Here is a 21,714-nt window from a genome sequence, read left to right as displayed (position 1 = left end):
TTAACACACAATTTTAAGTACCTACCATCAAATGGAGTACCTTTGACCACAAACCTAGATGTTGAAACAAATCCCTCTAGCATCTACGGTATAAAACGTATAATTCTCAGACAAAATGCATCTCGAAATAGAGAATTACATAAGGCTATCCAAGACTCTTTGTCCGACAATAACACTTGTTCTACAATAGATGCTAGAGGAATTTCTTTTAAAATCAAGTTTTGTGGTGAAAGTTACTCCATTTGACGGTACATATTCCCTACAATAAATACATCTTAACTTTATATCATAACATAGGTCATTCCATCCTGTAAAACCGGCATCCAACCAATTTTACTAACAAGTGCAAGTATCCGGCGACTTATACTCTTCATTTTTTAACTAATTTCAACTTACATCCACAGGCTGGGGTCCCGTGATACGTGCATTACACTGCGCGCCGGCTGGCGCAGTGGAGGCCCTGTGCAGGAAGGTTGCTGGCTGCGAGGGTGATACCATCGTCGTACTGGCGGATAGACTGACTGGCCGCTGATGCTGTCCACCCGCCAGACCGACCTGTAGCCCCGTGGCCGTCGTCGCCACACTGCTCGTCGCAACTGGCTTCTGCTGCACCGTCAGTACCACCTGCGTCGAAGCTGCAACAAGAGTTCAAGGACGATGATTAGTCACCTTTCGCATACCTCTGCCGGTCCTTCCCCCGCCTTTGACCCAACCATCTTTCTTTTCAGAACTACATGCTCACGATCGCCACATATGCTTCCATTTCAGTTCCAGGAATTACTCACGCTTTCCACAAGCAATCAATCACTTATCGATCAGGGAAATTGAAGGTCTTCGTGTATCGATCGGCCAACAGTTTATTGGGAAATCTTGGAGTAATAAGACGATTGAGTAATTTCAGTATCGCGCTTGAAGCAACCTCGAGCAGGTTTATTATTGAGATGCATACTCTTGAATGAAGACGTGCAGAATTAAAACATTGGAATTTGCCAACAACGAATCTGGCATTATCGGGGCAATCCTCGTGTAAGAACGCTGAAAACGAGGTAGTTCTTGCAATTTTTTTCAATGAGATGATAAAAATCTAACTTGTGGAGACTTTTATTTTAATATTTTGTAGATGAACCTATTTATTGAGTATGCGTAGAAAATTGAAAAAATATCACGACTTAGAACACAAAATTTTCGATTTTACGGAAAAACTTTTCTTCTAGCAATGAGTCCTGTTATTTTTTTTTCAATTCTGCATTTTTTACTGAACAAATAGGTTTATCGACGACAAAGTCTTATAATAAAAGTAGGAAAATGCTGCATTTCGTTCGTTTCAGTGAAAAATTATAGGCGCAATACTACACGCCAATTGCGAAGTCCGGTGCCGAGGCCTTTCAAATTCAGCTTTGTTGCTACATGTAAATTAAGTACACTCCTCACATTGATTAAAGGATCACCTCTAGGAACCCGAAAATAGGGGCAAGTTCACATGGTCATAACTCCGGCAAAAATAGTCGTATCGATATTTTGAAAATATGGTTTTAAAAAGTGGAATCTCTACTTTCAGCTGTTTTTCTTCTTCAGATTTTAGCTGTATTGCTTTTCGACAAAGTTCTAACGATATAAAGAGCACTTGGTCAATTTAAAAAAAATTTCTTCAACTTGCGAAAGTCCCACGGGGAGTATGAATTTTTTACACAAATTCCATTTACACCAATCGAAAGCGGCTACTTTTCTATGTAAGAAGAGAGTAATAAATTTCTTTTGCGATTTTTTTTTACCGAATTATTCAACTTCGAAGCAAAAACCGTTTTTTTTTTTACTTTAGTTGCTTCTGGCAAGCGAAGGAATCATCATAGAACGTTCATGAAAAGCGCAATAGAAACATCAGTCTTTTCTTTTTAAGAAGCATCACTTTTTCGATTCGATTAAAATTTCGGTCTATGATGTCCTTTCGAATATAAGCTTAAAAATTGCACAAATTCCATTTTTTTCTCCAACTCGCTGTATCTCCGCGAGGGATGACCGGAATATCAATGTCTTAAGCTCATTTTAAAGCGGAGAGTCTCCCGATTCTTTTGAATTCCACCGGAACCCGCTGCGATATTTTTTTACCTGTAGCCTTTAAGTTTGACGTTACCGTTTGGAAAAAAGTTCGGCTGTAGCTTCAGCGGCCGCGTGACTGCCGCACAGTGGTACATAATGACATTTTTTGTTCAAATCGCCCTACAGGTCGTAATTTTTCAGAAAACTTGACGATTCTTTTTTTAAATTCTTGGCAATTAAATTCTCTATCGATCTGTCCGGCCGAAATTTTGAATTTCGTTGCTGATTTTTTTATATTTAGCGAATTATACAGCACTTTTCGAAGATCAGTATCTGTGGGCTTTTTTGGCCGCCTGTTCCGAATTTAAGGTCAGATTTTCGAAATTGAAGGTGCTGAATCCATTTGCCGAATACAGTTGACTTTTCTCACTCAATATTGATGAGCAGGATTTTTAATGTTTGATATTTTTAAACACATACATAAACAAAAAGTCAGTGATTTGCTTCCAAAAGCACAAATCGTGCTCTTCAAACGAGATTGCACATAATAAAATCGGATTTCTAAAGGCAACTGGGATAAAACGGTAAGTGACTCGGGCCTTCTAAAAATGTCAAACATTAAAAATCTTGCTCATCAATATTGAATCCGAAAAGTCAACTATGAGAACGCGTACGAACACAGACGAGTAGGCTTAAATATGCAAAATCACGTGCATATTTATGAGATGCGTAAAAATTTGTCAAAATACGAATGCCCATCCGCAATTTAAATTTTACAATTAGATCTACAGTATTAGATTTGTGGTACAAATAAAAAATTTGATCTTTATAATAATTACCTCATATTCGTAATCAGCGTCCCCGAAAATGTAGACGCACTATCTTTCTTCCGAATAAGCTCATTTTCTGAAATTTTGCTTCAACATATTGGATTCACCACCTTCAATTTCGAGAATCTGACTCTAAATTCGGAACCGGCGGCCAAAAAAGACCACAGATACTGATCTTCGAAAAGTGCTGTATAATTCGCTAAATATAAAAAAATCAGCAACGAAATTCAAAATTTCAGCCGGGCAAATCGATAGAGAATTTAATTGCAAAGAATTTAAAAAAAAAATCGTGAAGTTTTCTGAAAAATTACAACCTGTAGCGTGATTTGAACAAAAAATGTCATTATGCACAACTGTGTGCCGTACCGTCGGCATTGGCACCACCGATGACATATCGCGTGGAAGTATGCGTCATACATATGTGTGTGCGCACACAGAACATTCGGTAGCGTCCAGTGGTGGGTTTACTACGTTACATCGAATTTACTACGTGACACGCGTGAAAAATGTAAATCTATACTATTATATAAAATTGAAGTTGCTTACTTTGAAATGCGGTTTCTCGGTAAATATGAACTGTAGCCACAAGTGTGTTAAATTACTTTGTTCGTCTTGCCGAGATGAAGGCTCTAACGTTTTTATTTTTTTTAACTAATGATTTTTAGATAACAGTATTTCGCGACGCGGCCGCCAGGCGGCGACCGGGCGAGAGTTTCTCGCTTGCGAAATAGCACCGCGGCGGGAATAAGGGCGGTATTCACAGTCGCTACTTATTCTTAAGTAGGGGATTCTTTAGTAGTATCCCGCTAAAGAAGGATTTTTGGAAATCCCATCCCCAAGGGGGTGAAAAGGAGTAAAATGTATTTTCTCGGACTTCCTTGTTCCCTAATATCTCTTAGGCCCGATTTAACTATCAAATTGGTTCTTACTCGCAAGGACTACCCACATAAATCCCAAAACACCAAATTCAGGATTTTGCCTTAATCAACCCGCACAAAGGGCGGTGGTGTGTTTTCATGGAGTCCCTCAATATCTCTTAGACCCGAAGCGAAGCGCCGGGGGTATTTTCCTAGTAGTTGTAGAAAATGTATTCAATGTCAAAAATTCAAATGCAAACTAATTGCATTGAATTTCACTGCACTAAATAAATTACCTTTTAAAAAAAGATTGAAATGTAATTATAAAAATTATAAATAATTTGAAAATTTTTAGTAAATTTCATATCTATGGTGTGCACGAGATACTCGAATTTTTACATATACAACATGGATTCTGAAGAAATTGATAAAGCTTTAGCAGATTATTTCTTTGGATATGTAACATTCCATTTAGTATTATTGAATCTGAGCACTTTAGCAACTTTGTTCATAAATTGAATCCAATTTCGAACTCGAAAGACATTGTCAAATAATTTACTTAGCGCAAAATTTCAAGACTACCAAAAATCAATGATCAGTGTGGAATCCAAAGATGCAGTTCTACTTTTAGATAGTTGGAATATTCATCATCCAACAATAAGTATGTTGTTGCAATTCTGAATTTAATGAATACGATATGTCCATGCAGCTTATGGCATTCCACAGTCTGCAACGGTTTTTTCAAACAATATGATTTTATACAGTAAAATACATGAACGTAATAAAGTTAAGCTATTTACTACGTCTTATTCTACACGTAGAGAATTCGCTTTTCTGCGTTAGGTAAAATACGGATCCTCCACTGGTAGCGTTGGCGTAACTCGGCTCGCTTTCGGCTGCTATCGTCATTTATATCGGCGGGTGGGGATACGAACAAGAGTGCTCGCTTCCGCGGAAACGACCGACAGTGCGACACATTTTGTAGCTTTATTTTTCCGAAATAAAGGTAAAAAATTATCGCAGCGCGTTTCGGTGGAACTCCAAAGAATCGGGAGGGTCTCCACTTTAAAATGAGCTTAAGATATTGATGTTCCGGACATCCCTCGCGGTGAAACAGCGTGTTGAAGAAAAAATGGAATTTGTGCAATTTTTAAGCATATTTTCGAGAGGACATAATAGACCGAAAATTTAATCGAATCAAAAAAGTCAAAGATGCGTCTTAAAGAGGAAAGGCTGATGTTTTTATTGTTTTTTTCATGAACGTTCTACGATGATTCCTTCGCTGGTTAGAAGCAACTAAAGTAAAAACGGAGTTTGCTTCAAAGTTGAATAACTCGGCCAAAAAAAATCGCACATGAACCTTATTACTCTCTTTTTACACAGAAAAGTAGCCGCTTTCGACTGGTGTAAATGGAATTTGTGTCAAAAATTCATACTCCCCGTGGGACTTTCGCAAGTTGCAGAAATTTTTTTAAAATTGACCAAGTGCTCTTTATATCGTTAGAACTTTGTCGAAAAGCAATACAGCTAAAATCTGAAGAAGAAAAACAGCTGAAAGTAGAGATTCCACTTTTTGAAACCATATTTTCAAAATATCGATACGACTATTTTTGCCGGAGTTATGACCATGTGAACTTGCCCCTATTTTCGGGTTCCTAGAGGTGATCCTTTAATCAATGTCAGGAGTGTATTTGGCAATAAATAAATTTTTTTACACGCACAAATGTTGCTAAACATATAATAAAAGTTTCAAGAAGTTTCATTCTATGGTCTCCTTAAAAAAAAAATTCCCAAAATCACCTCGTTCTCAGCGCTCTTACACAAGGATCTCCCTGAAGTCTTTGTGCGCGCGTTCACGCCTTCGATTCAGTATCGCTTGGGAACGAAGCTAGATACAGCTGTGCGTTTCAGAAATGTAGTTGGAAAGTTCGCAAGGAATCTGCGGGACGTAAATTTGTTCCGAAACGTGCGGTCGGCGGAGTGTTAGAAATCGTAAAATACATTTTTAGATATACCACATAGCACGTTCAACTGAGAATTTTCGATCACGCGAAAAGGTATTGTGAAATGCGCCTGAATTTCAGAGGCTTGTGAAAACGAACAGAGGTAAAGAACCCTGGGATTAGTGTAATTATTTACTGCTCGAAGTAATCCACTTCGTGTAATATTAACTCGGCGGGAGACGCTATTGGGTAAAATTTACCACAGAGGCGCTAGTTGCGAAAATATGAAGACTGAGTTTTTGTTACAATTTTTTAAATAACTTTAATAAAGATTTTAAGATATTTCATAAATTTTCATTGATTCTTAAAACACTGTACTTTAACATAAAAATTACAAAGTTAAAAAAAAAATATTCTCAAACCGTGGTTTTTTAAGTTTCAATTTTTGGTATTTTTCACCCGGTAGCGACAACCTGTGTTACGATATGGGGTGCGCCTACCGCCGGGTTAAATACCTGAATCCCAAGAAAACACCATTCCACGACAGAAATGCTCGCTACACCATGGAATGCTGCAACGCAACGACTCCAAAGAAACAAAAACACATCGGAGTGCGTGTGACGGTACCTCTTCCCTAAACTTCTTACCCAACTGCGCACTCTGGGACAATGCAAAGATGTCACGTGCAAACCATTTGCATTTTTAAGAAGTCGATGCATACAAACATCATTCGAGCAGCGTTTAAACCCACTTTTGCTGCAAGCCTCGAAGGCGTCCGAGCGAAAAAGTCACTTAAGCCGAACTCGCTGGTTTAAAGGGAACGATCGTGAAGCGGGGGACGAGAAATTGAATGGAACAGTGCTCGAGCAGCGAAATTATATAATTGCGATTCCAAAGGTTCTATGATAGAAGCGGCTGAAAATACCGGAGCACGGTCGCGCACGAGCTTTCTTCCAAGCTTGCCTCAGGTCGTACGTGGTCGGGGTCTTCATATAGACGGGGATTAAATTAAACGTTGTTCGAAATGGATCGGATGGTCCCGTGTGCGAGAAATCACGGACTGATACGCGTTCATCGAGATCCGTGCCGTTCACGAAACTGCGTAAAAAGGCCACGCGATGAGCGCGGCGATCCCGCGAGTAGCGAGCAAGAAGACATTCGTACCGAGAAACTTGGCCCCAGGTGTGTGTATTAATATGAATGACGAGATTCTTATGTTTACACGCGCGTACGACTAATCTTCGATATATGACCAGGCCTCGTCGTTTCGCCACGCTGCAACGCCTTGGCAAAAGCCGTTCCTCTAATATTATCATCCGCCATTGGAGCACACAATGAGAGTCGAAAGTGGCAATATTCTTTCTCCCCGGCGTGTGGGAAACCTCCTGTTCACTTCGCTCCCCCTTCCTCGGAATAATTCTTCTGCTAGTCGCTAGAAAAGTCGGGTTAACGTTATTTTGGCTTCTGCTAGCGGGATTGGACTTTTGCACGGGTCACTGGTGACCCACAATAGTTACAATGTGCGAGGCTTTGCGAATCGCGTAGATTTTACGCAATTATGGCGGAGATGTGGTATGATTAATTAATTAATTTAATGAACAATTTAATCCTTATATGGATTTTGCAAATTTATGCGGATTAGTAAGTTTGGGTTAAACTGACCCGATATCATATATTTTTAAGAAACGAGCGTACACAAATAAAACTCAGTTCATTTAATTATTACGGTTTAATATTTTAAGAACTTGTTAAATTTCGACAATAAAGAAATTGTGAAAATTATTATTATTATTATTATTATTACGTATTATTGACAGCTGTTAGTTATTTAATGGTATGCAGGAGTTTCGGTTCAATAGATTAGTAAAGGAGGATTGAGAATTTGTGACTCGTTTTTGGGTCAAAATGGGCCAATTTCCGTACAAGGGTTAAGGAAATCTTATACTATAAAGCAGAAAGTGTATCGTATGTTTGTGTGTTTGTCTGTCGCCTAAAAACTTTCAAACGGTAAACTCTGAGGTCACGAAATATACTTCAGCTCATTATGCCTGATTAATCCAGACAAATGTGACCATTTTCACTAAAAAAAAACTTTTAAAAAAATGTTTTTTTCTTTTATAAAATCAGAATTTAAATTTCGGGCGAGCCGAGTTGTAAAGCTAGTTATTGATAGAAACTCGAAGCATCGCTAGCATTTACTTGGGTTCTAAGATAAAAACAACTAGATACCCGGCTTCGCGGAAAACCCCGATTGAACGATTGTTCAGAACTCGCGTTCCTATAGTCGCATTTCCTCGCAAAACTATATTTATTTTATCGAGACTGCGGTTTTAACACGATTAATCCCTATTACCACGCGCACATATGTTTATTTCTAATTTCTTTACGTATTATTCTTTACGACACGTTCCAAATTCTTTTGCAGTAAAATTTTATTCCGACTAGTGACAACGGAGTAATTTAAGAAGAGTAATTATTTTCTTGATAGAAATCTATCCTGAGACGTAGCAAGTCACGATTTACCGCATAAACAGCAAGTTGTTATTCATTAAAAAATCAACAGTGTTGCGATATCGATTTTAAGCATTCATGAGCCAAGCGAAATCCGGATGCGTACGAGAGCCTATCGCCTTATAAAACGATTAAGTAGGGCAGTTACCATGCTTCGGATAGTTATTAAATTTGCGACGCGGAAACACATCTCTTCGGAGGCATCAGAACTCGTGAAACGCGTATAAGAAAACTCAATGTAAAATCCTATGAACAACACATTTCTGCATAGGAAATAGCTAAAAGTTAGCAATTGAAGACTTGCTACAAGAGGGGTGCACCCCCATTTTTTACAGTTTTGGAGTTATGACGTGAAAAAAATTCTACATCGTTTGGTGCACGTTTGATGCAAATCCGATAACAAATGTGCGATTTATAACAAATAAATGAAAATAGAAATATTAATATTAATATTAGAATTAATATTAATAACAGAAATATTAATATTAATATTAGAATTAATATTAAAAACAGAAATAATAATATTAATATTTTTATTATAGAATATTTTATTGCTAAAACTAGAAAAAAAAAATTATCGACTCAATAACTACAACTTATTGTGCGAAAATATATATTTTTCAATTATTGTTCTCTCTTTAATGTTAACTCCAAGTAATAATGTTACAAACAGTTTTTCTAATTTACTCGAAGTTGGTAAAGATGGAGCTGCACCCCTTTGCTGCAAGGTCCTCAATTTCACAACTATAAACAAATCACTAAAACAGTATCCCTTTCTTCCCAAAAGTAAATATTCCTTATTTCATCACAGAACGCCGAGTCGTCGGTCGTGATATCAATATAAAAAAAAAAACAGAAAAAAGGGCTAAAACAATTAAAATCATCGATCCGGGCGTTATCATTCAAAGCTATTGAATAGCTGCGAATGTTACACAACTTTGCGGAATGATGGCAGCCAGAGGAACGCGGAGGACCAAGTCCACGTTCATTGGGTCGTACCGAAGCTGTTAGAAGGAGGAAGACGGATTCTATGAACGGTCACCGCTATAAACTCGCATGCTTACATCACTGGAAACACCGCCGCAGAAACTTTGTTCCTGTCGGTGTGTCCAACAACATAATGCCTCACCGACAGTCGCTTGCAACCTTTCCGAGTGCTCCTTTTTCCGCGGATGCGACTAGCAATCCTCCACCTTCCCGTCTCGCGCAAGCATGGCGCACGAACGTGAACGTCACACGCTGCGTCCACGCCATTTGCCAAAAAACATTTAGAGAGAACAGGATGCAAGAATAATGCGCGATCAAAGTCTCGTTCGCTCAGGCGCTTCTTAGTCCCGATTACTCGTGGGATGCACCGCGCTATGCAAACCATCGGCGTTTCCTATTTTCGCGTAATTGTTTCGCGGTACCGGCAAATTGAATTGCACTGTCTGCTTGAATTGATGCGGCACACTTAAGGGTTTAATTTCGCTGAAAGCTAGCCAGACGCTGGATGCGCCTGGACAGCTTTCGCTGGAACGTAAAGAGAAAGAAATATGAGCCGATTACAGTTTCTTGGGTCTCGTTTCGTAAGAGAAGGAAAGAGTTGCTTCTTTTTGAAATAATAGATGACGTTTGCGGACATCGATTACAAGTGGGCGAGGACGATATACGCTGCATGAAACGTCACACCGACGAGTAAACTCTTTGCGACATTGGATTTCAACTTTGAAGAGAACTATGGAGATGTTTAGTCGAAATCGATGGTGCTTGCTTCGGTATAATCTCCGGTTCGCGAAAAAGAGGTCATTTCAAATGATGTCTGAGAAGTGGAAAATTTTTTACTATGTTTCACATATGAAGGGTAGGAGGGAAAAACAAGGAATGTCACAAAACAGCGTTATCGAGAAAATGAATTGTATGTTTTAATACTTTAGTTCATCAGTTAAAAAAAAAAAACAAGGTTTAATGAATTTAATTTTCGTATATAATTTTCTTCTTAAACAATTTCTTGTTTTACCTTGCCGGCAGAAGCTTATGCTTAGGCAAAGAGTGGAGACACTCCGTATTTTTAAACGATTTTACTTAGATTCAATCCTCTGCATGTTTGGTTCAAACTTTACTTTGGTCTTGAAACTTTACAGGCGTGCGTAATTTGAATGACAATACAATATTTAAAAAGAAATAAAAAATAAAAAAGATGTATAAAACATCCACAAACACTGGAAAATAGAAATATATATATATATATATATATATTTCTATAAAATTGTTGGTTAAACGATTTTAAAATGCACTAAAGACTAAAAGATAATTATTTTCTTGTACTAAAATCACGATGGTGATATGTCACCTTAAATAAAATCGTGGGACCAGATATTTCATAACAGGATACGATTCAATTTAATACAGAATCAAGTCTCGAAATGAGCGATGAATGAAAAACAATGTAATCTTGCCCTAGGATTTTCTTTAAACTGACATATCAGCATCGTAATTGTACCACGCGAAAAGAATTATTTTTTAGTTTTTAGCGCATTTTAAAATCGTTTAACTTAAACATTTTTTATATATATATTTTTGTTCAAGTGCAGAGTGGACATTTCCTGTTTTTAACGTTATCATACGGCGGTATTTAAACCTTACAACCCTTTTTGATTCGACAGTTCTGTAGTCCCAGTTGCCACCAACAAAATATGCCATAAATCGCTAAAATCACGAAAAACGGACATTCCCGGTTTTACTCCTTACCCTTCATATGTAGAATGTTTTCTCCAGACACAATGTTTCCCATTGTTTTGAACAGTAAATACTGGCATACCTTCTTATTTTTAAATTGCGACTTAAATAAATAATTTTCGCAATATCTTTATAATAAAAGCTTCTGCCTCTACTTATGCACGGGGAGCGGGTTAACGCCCTGCCGTACGCTACATTAGAGTGCACGCATCCCCTGCGATTAACAATCAATGAGACATAAGAATAACTTGCAAAGTACCAGTCACCCCACGGTGAACTCCCAAGCTTTCTAGCCGGAATACATAAAACTACGCAATCGACGGGAAAATCCTCTCGCGAAGGGGAAGCCCGTTCACCCCTTGTACTCTTTTTACGAGCACGCAGAAAGTAAAATGGCGTCGGGAGAAAAAGAAGGAGAACTCTGGCAGAATAATTTGAACGTACACTAATCATAAGCATCTAGTAGCCAAGGATATTTATATCAATGTTAGTCAGCCGAGCAAAGATAAACATTAACATTCGCCGATTTCGTAATCCAATCTCATTTTGTAACGTTTTACGGCATCTCATTCTGCGCAATCTCCGTACACAGCAATATTTATACTCACTGCCAAACAACGCACCTAAGTCCTTGGGAATAGCGCAGAAAAGAGGGGGGAAAAGAGGTCGTAGAAAAGAAAGAAAGTTTGCAAACTTACACTTTATGAGCTGTACAACATCCGTATGCGTGGACTGCATCACATTCACGCCGTTAACCTGGAAATACCGATCACAACTATGAATAGCGCAAGTAAATTATCACCAATAACTGTGTAAACGATTTCGGGCAATTCGAAATTTATTGTTACGAAAATTGCTATGCGTTGGCAACTTCAACTTACTAAAACGCTACGGATGTTAAAATTCGCGTGTTCGAAGAATTCTTTTTTTTTTCACTAGTATTTTGCAACGATATCAAGTCGAAATAAGCTCACCTTGATTATTTTGTCGCCCGCGTGAAGGCCAGCTCTCGCGGCTGCACCGCCTACAATGCATCATTATTCTCGTTAACATGTTCTTTCCACCAGACATTAAGCTTTTAAAAACCAGTGTGTTTGATATTTCAGTGGGACTAATAAGCTCTTTCAGAAGTTGCTGTGGGAATTGTTTTTCTCTAATCTAGATCTTGTAGTTTGTTTTTTTTTTTTTAAATGTATTATATGTAGAAATAGCACAATATGCATCCAGTCCTCGCTGCTTTCTTAAATTATATATGTATCTCTCAAGAGTTAAGGAAATGTTGAATTATGTAGCGTGGTTAACAAAAACAAAACACCTAATTAATAATGATGATGAACGGGAATAATGTATTCTACGACGCAATTTTCTTCCAAGTAATTAAGGTCATGAATATCTTCTCAAACGAAAGCATATATGTTCCTCCACATCTGTAATTAGAGACTTTTTAAAAGAAAATTCTACGGCCTGTGGTACGTGTGCATTCCATTGTTAAATTTAATCGATTTCATCGTACTCTGTGATAAGTATTTAATGGCGACTTGTTTTACAACGACTTAATCGATAAGCAGAGAAAAATATATGTTTCTCTTTGAAAGAACTTTAACAATAACTTTTGGAAGAAAAATGATCGTCGCAACTCATCTGGCGTGCGAAAGTATTTAAGTCTTATCTCTGGCGACAAAGGAAGTGATAACGTGTACGATTTCTAGCGGATATGAAAAATCTGCTGACTGATTTGCGATATTCTAGTAGCGTCTGAATCGCGAGAAATCTCGCGAAATCGAGGGCTCGATGGAAATACTTTTTCATTCATTTAAAGAAATCATGTGAACCATAAAAAAATATGGATTTCATAGATGATAGATAATTCAGGCCATAGTATACCGCAGCACAAGCTTTGTTTTCTAAATATAATAACACATAAACCATAAAGACACGATTTTTAAAATAAACTACATAGCGACGGAGGTGTTAAGTGTTAAAGTATGACACAAAGAACTGTCAATATTCCGATCAGTCCAAAATATTGTTATTCATAACGACCGTAGTATTAATAGTACCAATAACACGTAGCCCTATAACACTATGCAAAAATTAGTCGTAATAAAAATCAATACCACTACATAATCGCATTACGCAAAAAGTCAACTGTTCCAAAGTTTCCACACAGCAATGTAAACATTCCGCACAACTACCATATAAATAACAATACAATCAATACCACATAAATTCAACAAACTTCCTTCCCCCTCGGGGTAATCAGAAGACCACGTTTCTGGACAACTTAAGGAAATTAAGCCGCCATAAAAATAAACGAAATACCATGTGCTCCACGTAAATGATTATTTATATGAAGCGTCTAACTGGTTGTCACGGCACGTCGGTGGTTTTAAGTCGAATTTAATACCCCACCGATGGTGAAGATGCTCTACCCGCCTTCGACAGTGCATCCTCCGCAACGTAGCCAGTCAAACCGCACCACAAAACTGATTCTTCTAAGGTTTCTAGCTCACGTACATACCTTCTTTCACAGATTGAACATAGACGGGGTTATCGCCGGAGACTTTCATCCCGTATCCGGCATCGTCCTTGTAGACGACGAGAGTGGCGACGGGTGCTGGTTCGACGGTTCCACCCCCGGCGGCGCCCCCGACGCCACCGACGCTGCGTCGCAACGCCGCCGTTCCATTCATCCCTTCTTCGATCTCCGCCTGGCCTCCCCTCACATCTGCCCCGGCTGCAGCGCGACTGTATGACCTGCAACCAAAATCAAATCGACATCCACATTACTGACGTTAATACTCCAAGTGACGCAGGCTTCTGAAAAAAATCACCCTTAAAGGCGGATTCGCGTGTATCAGTTCCGTGACAGTTCAGTGCCGTCAGTGTCGTTGGTCCCTCTGCGTCGGTGCTAGTAACTGGCACGGACAGGCGTGGAACTGCTCCGTTCCAAAACAGGAAAACGATATTTTTTGCCACAGACACTAACGGCACTGAACCGTCGCGGATCCGACGCGTGAATCCGCCTTAATTCGGGCAGGCCTTTTCGAACGACCGCTTCTCCCAGGAAAATTTTCAACAAAGCGAACCCGCTTCGCGTGTTTACTTTTTTCCGCGGAAATTTTATCACGAAATTATCGCGTCTCTTTAACCCTTCGTGGTCACGCGGAGTGTAATCGCACCCCCATGCCATTTTCTTTGTGAATTTTTAGACCCCGATATTAAAATTGAAAAATTTGGTGAATTTTAACAAAAACACTTTGACTTTGGAATACGCCTACGCAGAAACTATTAAAGTTACAACAACAGTTTTTTTTTTACGAAAATGTTGCTTACTTATCTGACATTATTTGAGCCACAACAGTTTCGCTGTATGTCAAGTAATATTCCGGTTATTAATAATAAATGAGAAGCGGAGAAAGCGTTACAACCGTCCCTGACCCCGGGTCGGTTGTAACACTACACGGAGTCGATAGTAGCACAAATTTAACTTTGCAAAATTAAAATATGTATTGATTTTAATTATAATAATAAATGATAAAGTAAAATTTCTAACCAATTATTCGGTGTCGCCATTCTGGCAGAATTAGAAAACGTTTTGGCTGGTGCATTCTTCATTGCACCCATTTTTTATTTGGTTTGCTTGTGCTGTGCTATAGGATTCCATGCAAACAAGACAATATTATTAATCTTCTTTGTCACTATTCGGTTCTATCGCGGCGCAACCGACCCCGTCTGCCGATGTTACAATCGCCCCCGACCAGGCTTTTGAACATAAATTATACACTTTTATTAACGAGACACTTAAAAGTGATAAGTAACGATCAGTATTACCTAAAAAATGGCCAGATTAAATATAAAAAAATACGAAAAACGCATACCTGCAAAGGGAGTATTTATATTACAATTTTAAATCAATAAGGAAGTTACTTTAGGGTATCGAAAAGTTAATTTTTTCACCATGCATGTCTATTGTGTATCTATACTGCTAGGATATGGATGTGTGCATTCGAAATGTCATTCTTCGTCACATATCCAAATTTTGTGTTAATATCTATCATATGTTTTGAGATATTTAACGTGTTACAATCGCCCCCTGTCTACCCTACATATTTCATCGTATCAGAATTTACATTTCTAGAGAAAGTCTATTAGAGTACGATTGTATGAGTAGGGTAGGGTGGGGCTAAATGTCCCGTTTTTCTTATAAACCTATGTAAAATTTGGGACTAACAATCTAGAGATATCTGGCGTTATTTTGTATGAACTATAACTATTATGCTTTATGTTCACGGAGTTTGTTTGTTGATACTATTATTTTCTGTTGAGTTATACCACAAAAAGTCCCTAATGTCTTTTCGTGTAATATTAAACTAAATAAGTAAAAAAAACTCTTTTCAAATTAACAAATATTTATCAAACCAATTGTTTTTGGAATACAATATCGAAAGGAAAGCACGACTTCTTTAACAAAAAATAAAAATATAAGTCAGAGGCTCGCTTTCAACTAAAAAGTAAAAAAAAAGTCGGTCAACTAAAACAAAAGCACTACATGTTTAAAAACTTTTAGCATCATTTCTTTATACTTTGGCCATCTTATTATGAAAACTAGTAATAAAATATATATTTTCAGTCTGGGGGACTTTTCGCCCCAATGGTACCTCTATAGCTTCTGCAATATATACGTTAGAAAATATTATCATTCAGCAATAAACCATATCATGCACGCATTACTAAAGGAACATGCAATCTTAACATACTTGGCTGATAAGCTTTTAAACTGTGGTTTACTTCGTATAAAACAATAAAGACGATGTATTTCTTTTAGCTTCCGATACATAAAATAACGAAATCGTCGTGTAATTCGCACGAATGTCCAGGAGCGACTGGCGACTCAGTAGTCACCTCCGTTTCTTCTCGCCTTTTACATAGTACACTGCGAAACTCAATACATTCTTTAGGAATAGAGATTTTGAATACGGAACTTTTTACCCGCCTGACTTTTAGCCCCACCCTACCCTATTACGAATGTACAATTATCACTCGAAAGTTAAAAGATTCAAAAATACGGAAGTGGTGACTCAAAAATGACGCTGGGATGCAGTGAACTCCATATGACCAATTTGTGATTATAAGATGGTGTGACCACAAAGAGTTAAATATGATTTTGTAACGGTGTGAGACAGAACAAAACTTTAAATATAAGAATTCTTCAATTTTCTATGCTCTAGCACTAACAAAAGGAAAATAACGTTACAGTAAATCCCCGTTATGAGCCCGACGAACGGGGCTGGCGGCGGGCTCATAGTGGGTTGCGGACATGATTCCGCGCGGCCAGTGGCTGTGTCGACTCTTTCGTTTCCTCTCTCTCGTTGTCGGGTTCTCTCACCTTCGTCCGCAGGCTTCCAAGAAATGGTGGAGATAGTCGCCGGGCTGTCAACGGGAGGTGAAAATGGGCTCATAACGGGGATTTACTGTATATTTAAAAAAAAAAAACGGAACTACTTTCAGGGCTGATTTCACGTATTCAGAGTGAATTTCCGCAGAAAAAAATTGTTCCTTGCGCATGAAGGTTCATTAAAATCAGAATTTTCATGGGCTTTGCCAAAAGAGAGAATACACATACATGTAGCTTACCGCGGACATCGATTTAATAAGAACTTTAAGGATTATTTTGCGAAATCTCGCGATGTTTAACCGTTCGGTGGGTGCGCGCTTCAGACTTGCATGAGTGGGCGCGTTTTACCCCTAAATTTAGACAATTTTAGGTCTCGCAGAAGAAAATCGAAATTACATTAGTTGCTTAATAATAGTTTATTCGATGAACATAGAAAAGGAAATTAGTCCACATCCATCTGCTGCTCGTTTTTACAGTAAATATACGAAACATAAAATTTGCGGCTAACTGCCGCGGGCATGCCCACCGAAAGGTTAAGAAAACGCTACCAAGAAATTACAGTTGCCCATTCAATATGTGATGCGTTAAAAAACTTTACGACGTGCGCGTTTTCAAATTCTCCAGTTCCCAAAAAACGGATACCTTGAAACAGAAATCTAGACTGCGCTTTAATTACATAAATTGCATACATTTCGGACCAAAATTAAAATCTTTAAATAGGTACTGCCAAATTAGTGCATTACACTTAAGGGGGGAGCCTGGTGTAACTAAATGAAAATCGAGGCATTTTTCGGGATTTTTTTTTAAAGAAAGTATTTGATAGATCTTTCTGAAACTTTCAGGATATTGTATTAACAAGTTAAGGTATGTAACAAAAAAAAATTATTAAAAAAGAGCGGCAAATAACAAAGTTATGCCCAGTCCGTTGGCGACGCAATTATTGCACCGCGGGCAACGTAGCGTCTTTTGGTTTCATCTGAAACCAAAAATCGAACAATTTTCTTTTAATTTATGAGTGTACGCACAGAATGAAGAAATTTGAAACTTAAAAGATGCAAAATGAACAAATGGCGGCCTCTTGAATAAAAAGTTCACTGTTTCCAACGAAATTTTGCCTTAAATGTCTAAAAAAAAGTTATTTATTTAAACAATATCATTATACTAATAACTTAGTACTATGAAGAAAATGTTCACAAATATCCGTGCACAAGGCCAAGTCGATTGGTTGAATATTTTTTTAGTTACATTGCCCGCAAAGTATAAAACTGTCGTTTCGAGAAAAACGCATTTAAAGTTTTGTGGTAGCCTGGCGCTCCGTAGCAAAACCGGCTATATCCGCTTTAATTTTTCGAATTCCGTTTTGCGGCTTTGGGAACATATTGTCGTGATGTTCAACTATTGATTTATGCAACAAAAAAAAAATCGATTTCTTCGATCCGCTACACCAGGCTCCCCCCTTAAGTGTCTATCCAATTGTCAGTCTTTGCAAGTCGCACGTTTTAGCATTATACAGAACTCGATATCATTTGCAATACACTGATCAAAAAGGGAGAGTAAATATTAGGGTGTTGAATAAGTTCTCGCTGTTTTGCAACAGATAACGTTACCAGAACTGCGTGCGCGTAGTTTAAGACGGTAGCGCATCTATAAAGAAGTACTATAAGCAAGGTTCAAATTCAGCGTATGTCATTTCCGCCGAAGTGTAAACAACTTTTTTTTCAATACTGTCAAATATGTCGAATTTTGTGCCAAAATAGAGTATTTGCGGGGGGTTTTACTGCGCTACTTTATTAAAAAGAAATCTGCAGCTGGAGCACACAGAATTCTTGTTGACACTTACGGCGACCATGCTCTGTCGCAAACAACGCGCAGAGATTGGTTTAGACGCTTTAAAAATAATGATTTTGATCTTCAAGATAAAGAACGTTCTGGCGCACCGCAAAAGTTTGAAGACGAAGAATTGGATGCACTACTTGATGAAGACCCATGTCAGACACTAGCCGAAGTTGCAGAATCATTAGGAGTTGATCACGCAACAGTTTCAAAACGTTTCAAAGCATTAGGAATGATTCAGAAGGAAGGACATTGGGCGCCGTACGAGTTGAAGCCGAGAGACGTCGAACGGCGTCTTTTCACGTGCGAACAGCTGCTTCAACGACAGAAAGGGAAAGGATTTTTGCATCGTATCGTGACTGGCGATGAAAAGTGGATACGCTACGGTAACCGTAAGCGTAAAAAATCGTGGGGTAAGTCCGGCCATGCATCAACATCGTCGGCAAAGCCATAGCCATGGTTCCAAGCATCTACTCTGCGTTTGGTGGGATCAGCTAGGTGTACTTTATTACGAGCTACTCAAACCGAAGGAAACCATCACGGGAGATCGCTATCGACTACAATTGATGCGTTTGAGCCGAGCATTGAAGGAAAAACGGCCGCTGTGCGAGCACAGACACGACGAAGTGATTTTGCAGCATGACAACGCTCGGCCACGTGTTGCAAAACCGGTGAAAACCTAGTTGCAAACGCTTAAACGGGAAGTTCTACCCCACCCGCCGTATTCACTAGACATGGCCCCTTCGGATTATTCTTTGTTCCGATCGATGGCACATGGCCTGGCTGAGCAGCACTTCCATTCTTACGAAGATGCCAAAAAATGGATCGACTCTTGGATAGCCTCAAAAGACGTATCGTTTTTCCGACGTGGAATTCAAATGCTGCCAGAAAGATGGGAAAAAGTAGTGGCTAGCGACGGACAATATTTTCAATGACATGTTTTTTTTATTAATTTTTCAGAATAAAGCATTAATTTAATAATAAAAAAAAACAGCGAGAACTTATTCAACATCCTAATATTTAAAAGTTATTTGAACGAATTATTGGCAAATCATTAAGAAACGAACTTGATCGAGGAAAGTGCCCAGAATGCGTTAACTTTGAGCCTGGTTTTTTAATAAAAGCTCAAGCAGCTGAGCGAGTTGCATCGCCCACAAATTGTTAGTCGAGCTTAAAACTAGAGGAAGTGGTGGAAATATTGACTAGTTAAAGTATTAGGTCATAGCGGGTGCTTCACTCTATCGGCAAAGATGTAAAAATACGACCGAGAAAGAAAAGAAGCTGTGGGCAACAGAGAATGGCTTCCATTTGTTTAGCGAACGTGCTGTGTTGCGGAACGTCTTAACAGAACGAACGAACGAATCTTAAAAGATTTTGAAGGTATATTTGTTTTATTTTTTTAACAATGATCTGTTGAACTAAGAGCTAATTTGTTAAGAATACTATATTGCTGACATTGTAAGCTTGTTTCAGCATAATTTGTTATAACGAATAGCATCGCGTAGTAATGACTTTCACCGCTCTAAGAGTCCATGAGCAAATACGGGCTGCAAAGCGGGGTCTAAATATGGGCTAGCCAATATTAAGGCCACTTTTTGGTATTTATATTTCAGGATGCCCAGAATTAATCCAAGTACATTTAGAATAAAGGGAAGTATTGGCAAGAAGAGGATATGGAAAAAGCCATTATATTCGTTACGGGAAAAAATGGGGACTTTAAAAGCAGCAAAGAGTTTTAATGTACCTCGTTCGACACTTCAAACTTTGAGTAAAAAGCTTGACCTTGCACCAGCTCAAGCAGCTGGTAATAAACTAGGGAGAAAACCCTATTTGGGTGAGGAAATCGAACAAGCGCTGGTCAAATACTTGGTCGTTATGGAACAAAAGTTCTTTGGGTGTAAGTAGTCGTAGAGATTTTCGAGATACGACGTATCAGCTTTCAGTTCGGAATGGTTTAAAAATACCTTTTAAATCATGCGAAGCTGGTAGAGCTTGAGTAGAGCTTTTTTTTAATCGACACAAGAGTTGCTTATCTCTTTGCAAACCATGTGGAACATCTTTTGCAAGAGCATTGGGATTTAATAAAGAAAATGTTCAAAGCTTTTTTAAACTTTTGGAAGAAGCGTACACCGAATATAAATTCTCCGCCGAAAGAATACATAATGCAGACGAGACAGGAATTTCGGTTGTCCAAAGTCCCTCGTGTCATAGGAAGAAAAGGTAAAACAGCAAATAGCAGCGTTAACTTCTGGAGAAAGAGGTTCAACGATAACCGTAATTGCCTGTATGAGTGCCTCTGGACATTTCGTTCCTTCTGTAATCATTTTTCCACGAAAGAACAAGACCGAAGTGTCGATGAAAGGATCTGCTCCAGGTTCGATTGGCAAAGCCCATCCATTTGGATGGATTCAAAGTCACCTTTTTACCGAGTGGTTTGCTCGCTTCATTGAAAAGGTCTGGCCAAAAGAAGAGTCACCAGTTTCACTAATTTCAGATGGACACTATAGTCATGTTCGCAATTGATGTAATCGACATGGCTAAAAAAAACTATGCGACGATAATTTCCCTTCCTCCTTATTGCTCGCATAAGCTATAGCCGCTTGATAAGACCTTTATGGGAGTGTTAAAAGCTTTCTATAGCGAGGAAATAAGACAATGGCCCAAACATTCAAACCGTCCTGTTAGACCATGTGACATAATGCAGCTGTTCGGAAAAGCCTACCTCCGAGTCCAGACTGAAGAGATTGCAGTAAACGGATTTAAGGCAACTAGAATATTTCCACTCCATAAGCATATTTTCTCTGACGCTGATTTCTTAGCTTCTCAGATTGAAGCAGAGAAGACATGCAACGCGATACCACAGACCCCAGATCTCGCTCTGACAGAATCTTCGACATTATTTCATGTACCACCACCTCAGGCTTGTTCGTCACTCACTCAGCAGGCTCTTCCTGGAACATCAAGTTAAGTGAGTCCTTCTGAGATTACACCAGTACCTACTATTAATAAAATGCTACAAATCCAGACCGCTAGCCTGCAAATTCGTTTATTATTACTGAAACGCCGTATAGAGAAACGTCTTTGTCTTTGGAAAAAGATTGTACCCAACAACAGCAAGAAAATATTAAAAACAAAGATAGCAAGAAGCAAAAGATCTTCGAAACGGAAGCTACAGTCACGAGATTCAGAAAATAACGATGCAAATCAGGATCCTGATGTGGAAGGCGATTTCAGCGACGTTGAAATTAATCATGGGCTGCATCCAGACGACGAGGATGCGAGTTGCATATTTTGCGAAAGACTTTTCTCTCAAGACACAGAGAGAGAACTTTGGGTGAAGTGTCTTGAGTGTTACATGTGGGCACACAATCAATGTACAGGTGTTGAAAACGACATATATGTATGTGATTACTGTAACTAAGCCATCGCCATTTAAGGGGGGAGCCTGGTGTAGGGGATCGAAGAAATCGATTTTTTTTTTTGCATAAATCAATAGTTGAACATCACGACAATATGTTCCCAAAGCCGCAAAACGAAATTCGAAAAATTAAAGCGGATATAGCCGGTTTTGCTACGGAGCGCCAGGC

At 38.6% G+C, this 21,714-nt stretch overlaps 1 protein-coding gene across 6 annotated transcripts in view; it reads right to left on the bottom strand.

Annotated features, from left to right (window-relative positions):
• Positions 1–21,714, bottom strand: part of Rhogef2 (Rho guanine nucleotide exchange factor 2) — an 86,165-nt gene that overhangs the window by 46,103 nt on the left and 18,348 nt on the right. For 4 of the 6 annotated variants that reach the window (XM_076819333.1, XM_076819334.1, XM_076819336.1 and 1 more), the window contains exons 1-2: positions 6,593–6,793; positions 397–635 (exon numbers count right to left, since the gene is read on the bottom strand). In XM_076819333.1, coding sequence (XP_076675448.1) covers positions 397–635; positions 6,593–6,659 — 306 coding nt within the window. In that variant the 5' untranslated portion in view covers positions 6,660–6,793. Of the gene's footprint in view, positions 1–396; positions 636–6,592; positions 6,794–11,594; positions 11,653–11,870; positions 11,921–13,417; positions 13,654–21,714 lie in introns of those variants that run through there. The other 2 variants (XM_076819335.1, XM_076819338.1) reach the window with 1 other exon arrangement.

This window comes from Andrena cerasifolii, chromosome 9 (assembly GCF_050908995.1).
Source record: "Andrena cerasifolii isolate SP2316 chromosome 9, iyAndCera1_principal, whole genome shotgun sequence".
NCBI classification, from domain to species: domain Eukaryota; kingdom Metazoa; phylum Arthropoda; class Insecta; order Hymenoptera; family Andrenidae; genus Andrena; species Andrena cerasifolii.
This window is presented reverse-complemented; position numbering and strand designations above follow the sequence as displayed.